The sequence below is a fragment of the Telopea speciosissima genome, chromosome 4, assembly GCF_018873765.1.
Source record: "Telopea speciosissima isolate NSW1024214 ecotype Mountain lineage chromosome 4, Tspe_v1, whole genome shotgun sequence".
In the NCBI taxonomy this organism is placed as follows: domain Eukaryota; kingdom Viridiplantae; phylum Streptophyta; class Magnoliopsida; order Proteales; family Proteaceae; genus Telopea; species Telopea speciosissima.
The window spans coordinates 68,302,624-68,318,584 of NC_057919.1; the positions used below are offsets into that span (position 1 = coordinate 68,302,624).

At 37.0% G+C, this 15,961-nt stretch overlaps 1 protein-coding gene across 3 annotated transcripts; it reads right to left on the reverse strand.

Annotated features, from left to right (window-relative positions):
- Positions 1 to 5,186: 5,186 nt before the first annotated feature.
- Positions 5,187 to 10,171, reverse strand: LOC122658044 (probable polygalacturonase). 3 transcript variants are annotated; one of them, XM_043852902.1, is made up of 6 exons: positions 10,142 to 10,171; positions 8,178 to 8,495; positions 7,381 to 7,501; positions 7,094 to 7,268; positions 6,913 to 6,983; positions 5,187 to 5,942 (listed from the first exon to the last, which is right to left on the reverse strand). In XM_043852902.1, exons 1-6 carry the CDS (start codon positions 10,154 to 10,156, stop codon positions 5,269 to 5,271), a joined length of 1,374 nt encoding a protein of 457 aa, XP_043708837.1. In that variant the 5' UTR covers positions 10,157 to 10,171; the 3' UTR covers positions 5,187 to 5,268. The 3 variants fall into 3 exon arrangements, with proteins under 3 accessions (XP_043708837.1, XP_043708839.1, XP_043708836.1); XM_043852904.1 differs by lacking the exon at positions 10,142 to 10,171 and adding an exon at positions 9,776 to 9,843; XM_043852901.1 differs by lacking the exon at positions 10,142 to 10,171 and having other exon boundaries at positions 8,178 to 8,687.
- Positions 10,172 to 15,961: the final 5,790 nt, after the last annotated feature.

Consider the following 15,961-nt stretch of genomic DNA (forward strand, 5'->3'; position numbering starts at 1 on the left):
AAGCATTGGAGGGAACCTTCTCCCTTTTTTATTATTAATAACAATATTGTTTCCCTCTCCCTCACAAAAAAAATTCCATTTAGTTAGATAACAGCTAGTGTATTGAATGGACTTATGACATTGTCATTCTGAAAAATAGGTATAAAATAATAATAAGGGAGAGGGTTCTCCGGTTGGCAGCGTGGCCCCTGCCTCAGCTTGGAGACCAATCATAGCGCACGCAGGAATATAGGCCTTTTTTTATATGAGAGAGAGAGAGAGAGAGAGAAAGAGAGAGACTTATCACTTAAATTATAAAGTTGGGTTTTGGGTTGGTTGATCCTTGATTGTATTGCACACTCCATATTAAAATTAACTAAGATGTAATCAAATCTTGATCCATTCCACTAGTAGGTGCGTCACGGAAGTGAAATGAAATCAATAATGAAGTTCTCATAAATGAAATCAACGGTTTCTCAATCCTTGAATTCTATTAGTGCTCGTTTTTGGAATGGGGTGAATACGGATAAAAAGAAGCTCTCTTTGATTTCTTGGCAGGCTATGTGCAAATCAAAAAAGTTTCGGGCCTTAGGGTTTAGAATGAGTTCCATCCACAATGAATCTCTTCTTTTGAGACTTGGGTGGAGACTTGTGACTAGTTTAGATTCCTTATGGAGTAGGATATTGAGAGCTAAATATTTCCTCGGTCTTATATTCTACACAAAAATGTTATCCCTAAAAGGGGTTCTTGTATTTAGAACACCATCCCTCATATAATTCCTTCATTATGTTCGAGTGTTTGTTGGAAATTGGGTACTCGTACTTCTATTAACATATGGGAAGAACCATGGATTCCTCGTTGGTTACCATAGTTTCTAGGCTATGAATCCCATTCCCCCTTTCTGTTATGTATCTAAATTGGTAGATAAACAGTATTGGAATACATCCTTGATTTTTTTTATTTTCCCCATGGAGTTTCACACTGTAGTCCACGTAGGACACACTGATCAAGGATATTTAGGAATCGATTTAAAGCACTACGGGTGGCAAGGCCTTCACGAAGAAGTTTCCAAAGGAACATCTTGAATTTTGGATGTAATTTGAGTTTCCAAATTACAGTCAAAGGGTCTTATCAGACGATGTTTGTGTGGTAGAAGGAGAAGTGAAGGAGGGGGATGACAGTAATCTAGCTGCCACTTTATTAGTTAGGATTCCTAATTTTGTAAAAAGGGCAAAAAAGAAAGTCCTCATAAGGATGGATTGCCAAGGGAATTCTAAGAATTTGGAGGGTCGGGGTGGATGGAAAGATAGAAAGGATGAGAGAGAAAAATTCCATCTTCGTCCACAGATAAGCTCTGAGACTAATTGGTATGGTGGGCATTATTGTAGCAGATGTTGTTGAAAGTATGGGGAGAACTATTGGGGATCCAGAAAGAGTCCCAAATTGGGATTGAAGTCCCTAAACCTACTTTCCAACAAAGGAATTTTTGTAAGGAAGCCAAAATATGAGAGATGCTACCCCAAATACATGACCCTTTCTTTGGTTTGTAGTTAAGGCATAAGGGGGAGGTATTGGGGAAATACTGAGCTTTAAGGATGTGGCTCCAAAGAGAATAATTTTGTTAATAAGCTCCATCGAAGGCAAAGGAGGAGAGCCTCATTAGGAACAGAGGACAATTGGAAACCTAATCCCTCTGCATCCTTATGTTGACATATAGAGGCCTATGAAATAAGAGAAAGCTTCTTATTGGGAGAAGTGTCTTGTCGCCAAAATCTAACACTTAGAGAATCCAACAAAGAACAGAGGCCTATGAAATAAGAGAAAGCTTCATATTGGGAGAAGTGTCTTGTCGCCAAAATCTAACACTTAGAGAATCCAACAAAGAACAGATGGATTTAGGAAATAAAAAACATGATATCATCTAAGTTGGTATAGAGCTAATAATAGACTTAAGAAGGATGGACCGCCCTGCTTGAGACAAAAGAGAGGACTTCCAATTGGATATTTTCCTTTGGACATTGAGAATAATGTTGTTATTAAGATGAGAGGTCCTTTTCCTAGAGGAAATGATTGAGGTGCCTTAATAGATAGAGGAGGAGGACATCTCTTTTAAGTGTGAATGATTATAGATTTGGGCTCTCAATCCTGAGAGGGTGTTTTTGCTAAAGAACACATCACTTTTATGCCAATTAATAAAGAGCTTAGAGATGTCTTCAAAAAGTTGGAAGATAGTCTGAATGGCATCAATATCCTCAATGGAAGCACGACAAAGATCATGGTATCATCTGCAAACAAGAGATGCGTGATTTCAGGGGCTGTACGAACAATTCTGATTCCTTCAAAGAGATTTAGATCCCGATAAATTGCTAATAATCGAGATAAGCCTTCCATGGCTAACATACATAAATAAGGGCTGATGGGACACCCTTGCCTAATATCACATGATAGTTCAAAAAAATCATAAGCACCACCATGTAATTTGATAGAGTAAGACACAGATGACGTGTAATTTGTCTTCTCTTCAAGGTGTTGAAAATAGAAGTGCATTATGGACTTTATTATGGAAGCTAAATATTCACCCAAAATTTTAAGTTTTTCTTGTGGAAACTTTTGCATGGGGTCTTGCTACTAGGGATTCTTTACTTCGATTTTTCCGCATTGATGATAGTTGTATGTTTTGAGGTACCGAAAAAGAAACTAATTGGCATATTTTTTATCATGTCTTTTTTCAAAATGAATTTGGGCACAGGGTGTTTGGGTTTATGGTTTGAATACTGCTAAGCCTCCTCTATCTATAATCCTCTCTTTTTGTTGTTGGTTGCCAAAACATCAATTATGCATGACAAATCTTTCTACCAATGTCATCTTGGGAATATTAATAGGTGGATATCTAACTAGAATCTTCTTAGCTTTCCGTGTGAGTCTGAGTCCCCCCCTTCTTTACCCTCTCCCCCTTTATTGTCGTCTGACTATCTTGAGCTTGCAAAACTTGACTATATCACCCTCATCTATGATGGAAGTTTTTTTTCCAGTGATTGGAGAAGCAAGTTGGGCTCATGTTATTATCTGTAAAAATAGTTTTCTACTTGTTTTTTCGGATTTTGGATACACAACGCATGCACAAGAGGCCGAAGCAAGGGGTTATTTCAAGGGTTGCAAGCAATAGAAAATGTTGACGGCGTATGCATTGACATCTGTACTAATTGTAAGGAGTTGGTGTAATGAGTGGATCAACCAATTTATAGGTTGCCATGAGTTTTTCCATAGTTTGTGGGATATTAAAATGTTGCTAGAGATTGTATTAGTAGAAAATCTAGAACTCTTATTTCAGTAGTTTATAATCTTGCTAACTGTGCTAGTCAATTGAGGACCATGATAAATGTAAATGACTAGATATCTTTGGTTTGCTAAAAATAATTCTCATAAAAAAATTCAATACAAAAGTGAATTTTTTTTATTTTTTTTATTTTTGTATTTAATACCTTACATTATTGTGCAATTAAATCCAAAAACATTCCAAATTTAGTTATTAAATTAGAGAAATAACTATTAGTTGTACATGCCCTCTCACAATCTCTGAGACTCTCTCTCTCTCCTCTCTATCCATGTGGGACTCATGTGTATGTATAATGACTCGTGAAACACTCTCTCAAGTGCACTTATTGACTTCGTGTAAGAGATGCCAATATACACAAGCACCATGTCTATCTTCATTTAATTTTTCTTCAATGTACAACTAATTTCTTTAGTTTAAAAAGTAAAATAAAGATTACATCTAGAAAATATAATTATCAAATAAGAAAACAGTTTTAGTTAGGTTATACAATCATATTACAAAAGAATCGGCCTGACTCGATCCGACCCAACCGATTTCAGGTGATTTTGGGCAAGAATAGGGATTGGCCCTGGAAAAGAATAGCTGGAATCAGCGACAGATCGGCGCAGGATCGGTCTTAACTCAATTTTTCTAAAAAAGAGTTGGCCGATCTGATTTTGTTCCAGTGACCATCAATTCAAAAGCATCAAGAATCAGGATCAGTGTCAGCCGATTCCCGATTCCGATTTTTAAACCATGTCCCCTTTCCCTTTATTTGCAACCAGACAGAGCATCAATGAATCATTAGGAGTAGACTTGTTAAACACCGAACCAGAAAAAGAAAAAAAATAAAGAGAAAACAACAAAAAAAAACATACAAAAAATTTAGGTCCCTTAGCATGTGTTGTTCAGTCAATTATTGCAAGAGAAAATGAAGATATACGAACGCTAAAGAGTATCAACACATGCATTACCCTGCAAGTGAGACAGCCAGCGGTATTGGAGGACCACAAACCACAAAGAAGATCTGAGTGGTCCTTAATTCAACAGAACGTATTCCTTTGGTTTCATATTATTTGAGTGTTATATTCTTTACTCGTTTATCACCTTTTGTTCTTTTCTGAATTATTTTCAGTGTCTCAAAAAGTGAATGGTGACAACACCTCAAACGTCTTTGTTGAAACCTCTATTTTGTCTATCCTTGTCTCCCTTGTAGATCATGGATATAAATACGGTATCAGATACCATATCGGTCACTACCAATATCGATACCAATATACCAATATGAATCCGATATCTAGAACACTAGAGTGTAGAGTGTAGATTAGTCATCCTTGTACAGAGTATCTCTTGAAATTTCAGTAAGAAACTGACATAGACCATAAAAGAAACAACAAGAGTATATATATAGGTATTAGGTAGTATTTGAGATGTTCAGTTGCTGATGTACAGTAATAGTTATGGGAAATAGGAAAAGAGAAAGCAAAAGCTCAATTTCTTGTATCTTGAAACTAGAAGACATAACTCACCAACTCTCTACAATGCTTTATTCCAAACACAATGTTCAAGACACGGCAAACCCATGAGGGATCATGTAACATTTACAATGTAAAAATAACTGATTAAATTAAAAATTGAAGGGATATGGGAGAGAGAGATAGGGGGGAGGGGGGGAGAAGAAGATGCAGTGCTAATAATCTGTCACTTGAGCTATACCATTCCTACCAAAAATACCCTAACACAAGAATGAAGAAATGAGGCTGTACACATAAGCTGGCTGATAGAGCATGACACCAGCTGCAATGGAGTTTGAGTGCATGATGAGAGTATAGGGAAACAACTGAAGAATTGAGGGTTCAGGACCTGAATTTTATTAGGAAAAATTCGACCGAATTCAAGAAGGAACTGAACGGGCTTGTAGTTTCTCTCTCATGGACAGAAGAGCTGGAAGGAAGTATGCGTAAAGTGAAAATCACAAGACCGCAGCATAACCATCACAAGAAGCAAGGGAAAAGCAAGCTGATGAAAAATTTGAATACGAGAGCTGGAGATCTGGACATGGTTCTGGGAAAACAGACTCAGAAAATCCCAATACATCTGAACAGAACCATGAAGTGGCAGGGTCAGAAATGATTGATAAGGAGATATTGGAAAGACAGATTGAGGTGAAGGGAGACTCTTGAATTCCAGCAAGGTCTCCAGCAACAGTGATGTTTGTGCCAACAATATTTTTCAAGGAGATATGATCAATAACTGGCAGAGCATTTGGATCAAACTTATCATCCGGGTGGGATCCAAATTGGCCTGTGGCTTTTAATGCCATGTAGACATTTTCCATTTCTAAATATGACAAAAGAATGTCTTTCATAAAACCACCTCTGCCCTTGGTAGTCTTGACTTCGATACCAGTGAAGGAATATTGTATGTCTATGCCCTCCACGATGATGTCAGAGATGCCACCAGACATCTCACTACCAAAAGCAAGGGCAGAACCCATCGAACCTTGAAGCCGAGCCCCTCTGATATGAACATTTTTTGTCGGTCTTCCAAAAGCAATGCCATACTCATCCCACCCACTCTTTAGCGCAATAGCATCATAACCCACACTAATGTTGGAGTCCTCAATGCATACATTGTCAGAAGAATCTGAATATAAAATTCAAGCACCTTAAGTGAGGATATCATGTTATAAACCTTTCATGTTATCTATTCAAAACAGTAGTAAACATCAAATAACTTGAAAGCACAAAAACTCAGATGGATGCGTTAGGAATTAGACCCTATTTTACACAAGTTTCATCAAAAATAAAATATTTAGGTTCCAGGTGTCATGCATCTATAGCTGACATTAAAAGGAGACAAATGAACTAGCTCTTCATAGATAAAATGGACATTTGATGGTTTAGAGATAGGAATCAAAGTTTCTGAAAACTCAAGCTTAAATCTTTATGACTACTACGGTATGCTGGTATCACTAAATAAGAAGACTCAAATTTGAGAAATTTGCTCATGCTAGGGAAATATAGAAAGCCTGGGTCTAAAAAGTAGGTTAGATTTTGCAGAGATCTGCATATACAGGAGGTATATAATACTCCTGTCTCGTTTCAAGGACTATCTATCTATTCGTTAATTCAAAAAATTCCACAGCAGATGTGGCTTCTTTAAGAATTGTTTTCTATGAACTGCTTATATATCAATTAAAACATATAGCCATATGGATAGATTAATTCAGATTGGAGGGGAACTATGCAAATATAAATTTCAGGGTGAATGCAAAAGTGTTGGAACATCTGTCCTATCTTTACATGAGGAAGGACCAGCAGGTTCCATGGAATCACCACCTCTAACCGCTCACATGGCAAAAAGGATCTGCCTAACTATTTTTTTTTTTTTTTAAATTTCAGGACCAAATCAAAAATTTAAAACACTAGGCAACCTTCATAGTAGCAAACTCCATATACGGTGGGTTATTGGCCAAGGAGGGGAAGAAAAAGTGTAAGAAAAACATAGCTAATACAGTAGGTAGCAATCATAGAAAGATGGGTCATTCATATGAAAATATTTTAGTAGGAATACACAAAAATACACTAAGCTGGAAGCATTCATCATCACAAACCTGGGACAATACCAACAGTGTAAGGAGAATCTGATGGAGCATATATAGTAATATTTTGAACTTGCACATTGCTGCATAAAGGTAAAATAAATATGACTCAGCTTTCCCTCCATTAATAACTATTGAAATTTATAAAATGGGAAGAGAATGTGAACTCATCAGAATAATTTACCCAGTGTACCTGCAATAAACCGGATGGATGTTCCAGGCAGGGGAATTCAAGAAGGTGAGATTTGAAATTACAACATTCTTGCAGCCAATACATTCCACAAGATGAGGACGGCTATAGTTTAAAGAACGAGAGTTGAATAACTCCCACCAAACTGAACCCTGGCCATCAAAAGTTCCATTATCACCTGGTGCATTTAATAAATCAAAAAAAAAATGTTATATGGGAGAAAGAATTAAAATGCCTAATAGTGAAACACATATATCAGTGGAGCACAAGGAATGAAGCAATAGCCTTGCCTGTTATCACCACATCTGTCAAATTATATCCAATTACCAAGCTGTGATATCTTCCACCTGGGTGTTCAATTCCTCGACCATAGGATGGCAAAGGATCAATGATATCCCAGTGAGCAGCATCCTGCAAGGGAGGAAAAACAAAGAACAATTTTTTTAAAAAAAAAAGCCAAGTACCTTGAAGACTTGAATTTCATAATAATAACTTGAGAGTCTATCAAGAAACACAAGTACCACCTCCATATGCTGATATAAGACAGCTATTAAATGTATTTCATAAAAAATTGTACAGGGAAAGGAACAGACTAACTGAAGCATTTTGAGTCACCAAACCATGATTGGCTTGTCTAACCGTCAAAAAGAAATCCAAAAGTCAATCGTTTGACTCAATGATGTGTTGAGGCCTCTATGGAGGTTAAGAAACAACTAAGAGCAAGACAAAATATTACTTTCTTCCTAGGAGACAGGGAGCTAATTCAGTCTTTCATTAAAGAGGGATTTCCAAGTCAATGGTCAAAAAGCTTGTAGGCTATTCCTCATGTGCAGTACGAGGAATTCCATCTTCAACAACAGCAACATCAGAAACATAGCCTTATCCCAACTAAATGAGGTTGGCGAAATTGCTCTCCAATCAGCTGTATTCGAAGTCATACATGATACGAGGCGTAAGCTAAGCATGTCTTTCCTCGCCACTTCTCCTTCTTCATGTATACTACTCTTTTTGGCTAGAGAAAAGGAAAGAGGAAGGGGGTTCACTTAAAGAAAGGAAAAACAAGAGAAGAATTAGATGGAATGAAGACCTGTGATCCAAGAATGAAGGCACCTCTTTCCAAGAATAGGGTGAGGTGGCTAGTGAGGTTGAAGCTTCCAGTAAGCCACCTGCCTGATGGCACATAGAGCTGAGCACCTCCCTTGTCAGCAAAAGACTTGAGATAGAAGATCGCATTTTGAAAGGCAATCGTGTTCAGTGTTTTCCCGTTCCCAACAGCACCAAACTCTAATATGGATACACTGTGAGGTCTAGGGTCCAAAGTTATCTTTTTATCACACTGTCCACCACTCCATCCTCCATCAAGTACACCAGCATTTCCCAATGCCAGAAACAAAAGCAGTACCACCTGAAAAGAGGGCAAAGAATAGGTGTAAGGAAGAAAAACAAAAGCAATTCCAGTTCTCATAACTGTTCCTGTTCTACTGACCAGAGTCCATTGGTGCAATAAAGAGTTCACCAAGACAAAAATACAATAACAAAAAAGGTTAGGGGGATTCAAAAAGGTCATGATTAAATATATTCAATGCTTATCCATCAAATTAGGTTCATCAAGAACGAGAGTAAACAAGCTTTTATCTCTAAAAGTATGATACAACAGAGACAGAATAAAGTTTACTGCCTTCAGGTCTGTCAAAGAGCTAATAGAAAGTTTAGAGTGAACTCTATAAAATTTGCAAAAATTTATGAAAAATTCTTAGTAAAACTCCTGGTGATGAGAAAACAGAGATTGGCTAACGAAAAACATTAGCTAGGCCATAAAAAAAAAGACTCACATCACAACAGCTACACACAATTTAAGGAAACTGAAGCAAAATTGGCAAAGTAATGGTGGCCATAGGAATTTCAGTAACAGAAGCATCTTTTTGCTCCAAGAACAGGACAGAGCTTGACAGAGCTCGCAGGCAATCAAAGCCAAACTGCAAAATTTATCCGCTTATTTCTATAAAGTAGAATGTAATCCCCGGTTTAAACAAGAAAAGGGACTGAAAACTGAGAAAAATATAGACAATGGCAAGGACGAAGACGAATTGATTGTCTAAAATTCTTACTCACAATGACAACAGGAAGAATGAGAAACGAGTCATAGGTCAAAAATCACAACTGACCCACGAGAAAGCAGAAACTTGATTACAAGCACGGCATCAAAATCAAGGATCACAGTGAGTAAACAGAATCTACTAAGCACGCCATTACAAAACGAAAACAAAAATCCAAAACCGAACTTCAAAATTACTATTATAAGACAAAACCAGATTTCAGGAACTAACAGCCCATCCCCGGAAGGAGAAACGACATTAGTGATCCAAATCCATTGCCCACCTTGGAAATCAAATATTAATGGTGGAGAAATATATCAAGACGCAAACAGTTGAACAACCAAAAGGATAAATTTATGGAAGTTCGTTATTTAAGCCACCGAGTAGCATCTTCAGAATCACTCTCAGTATTAAATTCTACAAAACCACAACAATTGAGAGGAGATCGAAAGAGGGAAAAAAAATAAATCGGTATGAAGAATTATCAAATACCTAAGTCATGAAATCTTAAGGAGTTCAGCGACGAAAACCCATTGAAGAAAAGGTTCGGGGAGACCCAAAAAAAAGAAGAAAAGAACAACGTACTTACTAGCCTCTTCATTAGCTTGTGCCCTTCTTAAACACCTTGGGCATCAGGCAAATGAAATCAGCAGCAACTCAGAAGGGAAGAGAAGTCAAGTAGAAGAAGAAGCAGAAAAGAATGAGAAAAGCTTGGGTATATAAGACAAGTTGTCGTGAAATGAGAAGGTTAAAAATAAAGAAGGAAAGAAGAAGAAGATGAAGGTAAGAAAATAATGGTGGATAGATTGAAAGAAAAAAAGAAGAAAAAAAAAGGAAGGGGGCCAACCGGGCCAGCGTTTCTCTGTAATTCAGACACACACCCGACACAACCCTATTAGGCCAAAATCAAAATTAGTAAGAAAACAAAGAGAATTATTGCTTTAATAATAGTTACCGCTAATTGCTTCATTTGTTTTAACTACAGAGATATTAAATTGTTAATAAAATTGTCATCCAAAACGTGTCCAACAGTAAACTCGGGTAAATCGCTCCTCCAAGATCAATCACACTTTGTTCTATCTTCTCTGTCTGTTCTTTCGTGTGAAATGTGACCAGAGAGAGAGAGAGAGAGAGGGTGGTGGTGGTGGTGGGTTAAAACGGATCTACAGGCTCCAATTTAATTTCGATCCAATTGAAAATAATAGGAACAAAAGAAAGGCAAGGCTGGATTTGAAGTGACAGTCTCTGCAATCGAGGAGAAAGGAAAGATTGTGTTTAAGGAATAATAAAAGAGATAAAGGAGGAGAAGATGAGAGTTTGAAGTGAATAAAGAAAGCGAGGAGAGGAGAGGAAATGAGGAATAGCGAGATGGTGTACTGGTATGAATGGAGTTTGGAGACGCACGTGGTTGCCAGGGTTATAGGGTGGGGGCCCGCATAAATCATGTGGTCGATGCTAGCCTGGCTTCTCACTCTCTCGCCATTAAAAAATAAGCTTGAAGTGGAAAGACAGAGTCTTGTTGTGTTTGAAACAGAAAGAGAGCAAGAACACCTATAATTGGGGGTGGGGTTGCAGGTGCGGTGCAGTGTAGTACACTGTTACCTGTTCAAAATCAAAGTTGATTTCCAAGTGTCAACGAATTTCCGGTAAATGAAAACTGTGAAGGAATAAACAATTCATTCCCTTGACTCTATCTTAATGGGATATGGTTGGAGGCCAAACAAACATCCACATCTGTCGCCAGACGAACTCGTTTTGGTGACGAAGACGATACAGTTCACATCAAAGTAGAATGATTGAATACATTTAATTCACCCGCCCTCCCTCCAGGAAGTCAGGCAGAGAATTAGTATACGTAGATAAAATCAAAATAAAAATTCTGAATTTAGAACAGAACGGACCAGATTCTGCTAGAATTGCTTTGCGCAACTACACATCGATGAATCGAAGAATGTGAAAACATGGATACCAGAAATAGGCTCAACACCGGCAAAAACATATTTGCAAAGCTCGTCATTCCAAAATCAGAACTCGTATCTCGAATTGACGAAAAAATGAAATGCAATCTTTCAAAAAAGTTCTAGAATTTGTGGTTGTGGACCGGGGATCGAGGCAATTAATATGGGAATTTGAATGGGGAAATTAATTCAGATTTCAGCGGCTCAGGATTGGATCAAAGAGAGAAATTACTTACTTGATTTGCTGCTGCTCACTGCCTCACACCCTGAGGATTGAAAGATTGATCAGGTGGTCGTGAATTCTTCATGAAGACAAGAATTCGATGGCTTGTTACTCTGGAATATTTGAAGGTCCTGATCCATGTGCTCTTTCTCCAAGCCTCCATGTCCAAAAGGATAAGAGCTCCAAAGCGGGTTCTCTCGATCTTTCCTTCTTTCTTTGTCTTTTCAGGGATTCTTAGCTTTAGCACTTTAGTTTAAGTAGTAGTTCACTCTAACTGAGAAGTCTGGAAATGCAACTACCAGTCTCTCACAGACCAAATTGATAGCCAGGAAAGGAAATCTCTACTACCTGACAGTCAAACAAATTCTCTGTTTTTAACTTTTGAGTTCCTAAATCGTGCTTTTGTTTAGATAGATAAAAAAGGGGGATTTTGGCCAAATTTGAATTTTTTGAGCATTTATCTCAAAATTGAGATTGGGAGCCACAAAGAGAATCAAATCGTTTGGGGGTAATCTGAAGTTATAAAACTTTGATTTTTTATCCTAATCGTTTACATTTGCTTGCATCAAATTGGAAACTTTTGATATGCTTTGAGGTATATCAATGCAGCAATTCTTACAGAGTTTTAGATTTTCATGGTCTTTCTAAGAAGATATTAAAATGAAAATATCTCGAGGAGACAATTTAGAAAGGGATAAAGTTTTCGGAGGCACAGAGTGCGCCCGGACACATGGGGGTGGGCAAAATGACCATCCGACCCCTGGTGATCCAAGCCCCATCTATGTCCCGCCCCATGTGTTTAGGCGCAGGCTGCTATGCCTAGATTCACTCCTGGATAGAGAATGTGCACCCATTTAGAAACAGGCTCTTTTATTTGTAACCAAGAAATAAAATTTATGATAAGACATAATGTCTTTGAATATAATTGATTTCAATTTTAAGAGATGGGTAAATGATGTAATTTCACACATAATAACATTAGAAAGTTTAAACAAGTAAAATCTTTCCATTTGGTTGCATGAGAAGTAAAAGAAATGGAGGAGAAAATTTTCATAGCTGAAAAAATAACTGTTGTAATAATTATTTGTAATCATTACTTAACATGATTACGAAAATTTTGATATAAAGCCTTTGTCATTAAGGACTTGGCAAAGTTAGATTCCAGCGATAAGAATAATCTTCTTCAACCTCACAATTCCACAACTCATGGTTCTTGTAACTCATGACTTCCGACCTATTTTATGGAAACTTATGGTTTTCTATACAAGATTCTACCATTCAAAATCTCGTGAAGGAACTTATGGTTCAAGTTAGACAAATTGTGAAGATGTGTTTCTCTGCTGATTTGAGGATGTTTCACTACAAATTGTGTAGGCAGAGCAATTGAGAGATTAATAGATGTTGGTTACAAACATAATTTTTCTTTGAAATTTGTTCAAATAAAGTATGGTAAATTACACATCATCCCCTGGTTTTTGAAAAAACTCAAATCACCCCCTGTACAGTAATGGTGTTAGTCTATTGTTAGTTCGTTATTGGTGTGAAAGGATTATTTTACTATTGTACTAAAACATTAGAATTAAATTTACAATACTATCCTTCTTTTATCTTCAACATTGGTCAAGGGTAGTTTAGGGATTTAAATTTATTTAACTGATTGACATCATCACTTAATAGCATAAAACTAACAGTAGAGACTAATTTGTCATATTGGGGTCTAAACCAAGGGGTGATCTGAGTTTCGTTTGAAAACCAGGGGATGACATGTAATTTACCCAATAGAGTAAATTATATTTGCATATAGTGTTGAAAAAACAAGGGCATTGGGAAAGCTACATATATGGTGGGTGGCCATAAGTCATATGATTTAGATATACCAACAAATTTGACATCTACCATATTTATGGAAAACATCATTTATCAAACACTATCATGACAAACGAATTCTATCATGCGATATGATAGTCATTTTTGTTGGATGGCCCAAAACAAAGTTGTTTAAGAAAAAAGTATTTTTTTTTTTTTTTTTTTAAGTACTTGTAAAGAAGAGGAAGAATAAGTAGCATAGGTCTAACTATATGCTATATTATCAAACAAAATTCTTAATTTTTTTTGGAATTCCCATTAATTTTTTTTTTTTTTTGTCATGGTTGTCAAACTTTTAAAATTTTGTGACAAAACATCATCCGATAAGATTCATAATTTTCATCATTTCCATGTTGCTTGCATTAGTTTTGTATTCCTTCACTTTTTCACTGTCATGCAAAATGAAACAAACAAACAAATAAGATAATTAATCCCACAAAAGTTTTCCTCAAATATAGAAAAGGCAAAAGTTTTTCTAGGCTGGCGACCATGAGAGATTTCTTAAGCAGACGATCTATTTTTGCCACGCGGAAACATGATTTGGTAGTTTCCACTACTAGATATTGAGGGAGTGATCCGATTGTCAATTTTCATATTCAAATTCAATCGTGTGTATGTTTAGCCCTAACGGCCTGAGCCTGAACATGGCCTAGGTTGAGATACCTTGACCCTAAGGGCAAGTCAGGGTTGGGAATTTCTGGCCCTAACTCAGGGCCTAGCTGGGTTAGGGTTGAGCTCGGCCCGGCCCAACCTAATCCTGTCTTCTTCTTCTGTTTTTTTTTTTTTTTGTTCTTCCACTTCTTCCTTCTTCTTTCTTTTTTGTTTTTTTTTTTTTTTCTCCTTCTTTGCCTGGCCAAACCATGCATTTCCCTTCCCCCCCCCCCCCCCACCCCATAGCAAGGGCCAATCAGGGTCAACCCAGCCTAACCCAAAGGACGGGTCAACATTTGGATTTTTTTGGCCCTAAGTCAGGGTCGGGCCTGGCTTGGGCACAACTGGGGGGATTCAGGGTTGGTTTGAGGTTTTAAAAGACCCGGCCCAACCAAACCCTGTTGCAGCCCTAGTATATACACCTATTGATACTTTAGCAATTACAGCTTTCAGATTTTTCAATGTTTTGTTTTTTTTACACTTAGTGAACTCCCTTTGGATTGGAACTTCACATGCTAGCAAAGGCTCTTAGAGTCTACTTTATCCACAAGTTTCTTGTCCTAATAATGTTAGCTTAGTATCGATCGTAACACTCATTGTGATCTTCTCCTTCATGATTATAAAAGAACGCGGAAAGAGATTTAAACATTTGTGATTTGTATTTTTTTTCCCATCTAAGAACTGAGAAAAATATCCTCAATATTTAAATTGGAGTGACAAATTGTGAACTTGCACACCATTCTAGATGAATATATATGAGGCATTTTGGATTTTAGAATAAGAGGTTTTCTTATTAATTTGTAACCTTTACTTTCTTGTAATTTTAGTGTAACACATTTTTTTCCCCCTAATTTTCCCCCTAGTGTCTAATGAGGATAAACACTATCATTTCAGATATGCACTTGAAAGATATGCATGGCAATGACAATTTTCGATATTTAATGCGGCATAATGGTAAGTCACTTTCAAATTATTTATAAAAGAAAAAACTCTTCTAAACCCTAACTTAGAGAACTTTTAGAATAAGACTATGAGCAATTAAAAGGTGAAAATTTTCTAAATACACCTGTAGAGGTGTCATTTAGATAATCCCTTAAAAGAAATATATATCAAACACAACATTGACAACCACGGCCCACTACCAAGAGCGTGTTAAGGAGACTTCTCTTATTTGAATTTATTTTGCAATTAGAGGAATAAATATGTATTTTGTTTTAAAATTAAGGTTTAAAGATTAGGAGTTCTTGATTTTTTGAGTCAATATCATCTTTTTAGATGTTTGAATTTATTTAGGAAAATTTCTTCATGATCAGAGCACAAAGTATTTCAAGTAAACCAATTTTGATTGAATTAGGACCCTCTGGGGGTGGAGTTCTATGTTCCAAATATAGCGTTGTTAGCATTTTAAATCTATTCAACTTGGTCTTGGTTTATATGTATTATATTTTGAACTGAATCGAACTAGACCTGTCACACCCTGATTTCTAAACCACTGGAATCTGTGATTGAAGCGCACAACTACGCTCTCGCACCTCCGTCAAGATCACAGATGCAGTAGTTAAGCTAACTCGTCCCAATCACACATGATAATTCAAAGATAAAGATGAGATATATATATTTAACCAAAATCAGAGTAGCAGAATCTATGTTATAACTTAATATATAACTGTGGCAGTTTATCCAAGTTTAATATTTCAATTCATCCAAACATCGGCTGATACTGATCATTCCCATCAGGACTTATGTATTACATAATAGTTAGATAATACATCGCTCATGACGGGAATCAAAATAATATAGTAGCATGATCAATGTAGCAAACTATAATGTATCAAAAAGGGGCCACCAGCCCAAATAACCAAATAACATTACTCTCCCAAGTAGCACGACTCGCAGTAGCAGTCAGGTCCATGCTCCCCTTCCTCAGGGGGCCACCAATCCTCGCCACTGCCACCCTGAGGGGCCACGCACACTGAGCCAATCGGCTCCTCCACACCTGCATCACAATCTAAAAAAAAGGTTTTCCACGAGGAATGAGCTCCCTTGAGCCTAATGAGCAAATCGAATCATGCAATTG

Coding starts and splice junctions, on each gene's coding strand:
- LOC122658044 (XM_043852901.1), bottom strand. CDS start 8,657: ATGACCTTTTTGAATCCCCCTAACCTTTTTTGTTATTGTATTTTTGTC. Junction 7,269..7,380: donor GACAGATGTGGTGATAACAG/GCAAGGCTATTG, acceptor TAAATGCACCAG/GTGATAATGGAACTTTTGAT. Junction 5,943..6,912: donor CACTGTTGGTATTGTCCCAG/GTTTGTGATGAT, acceptor TTTTATATTCAG/ATTCTTCTGACAATGTATGC.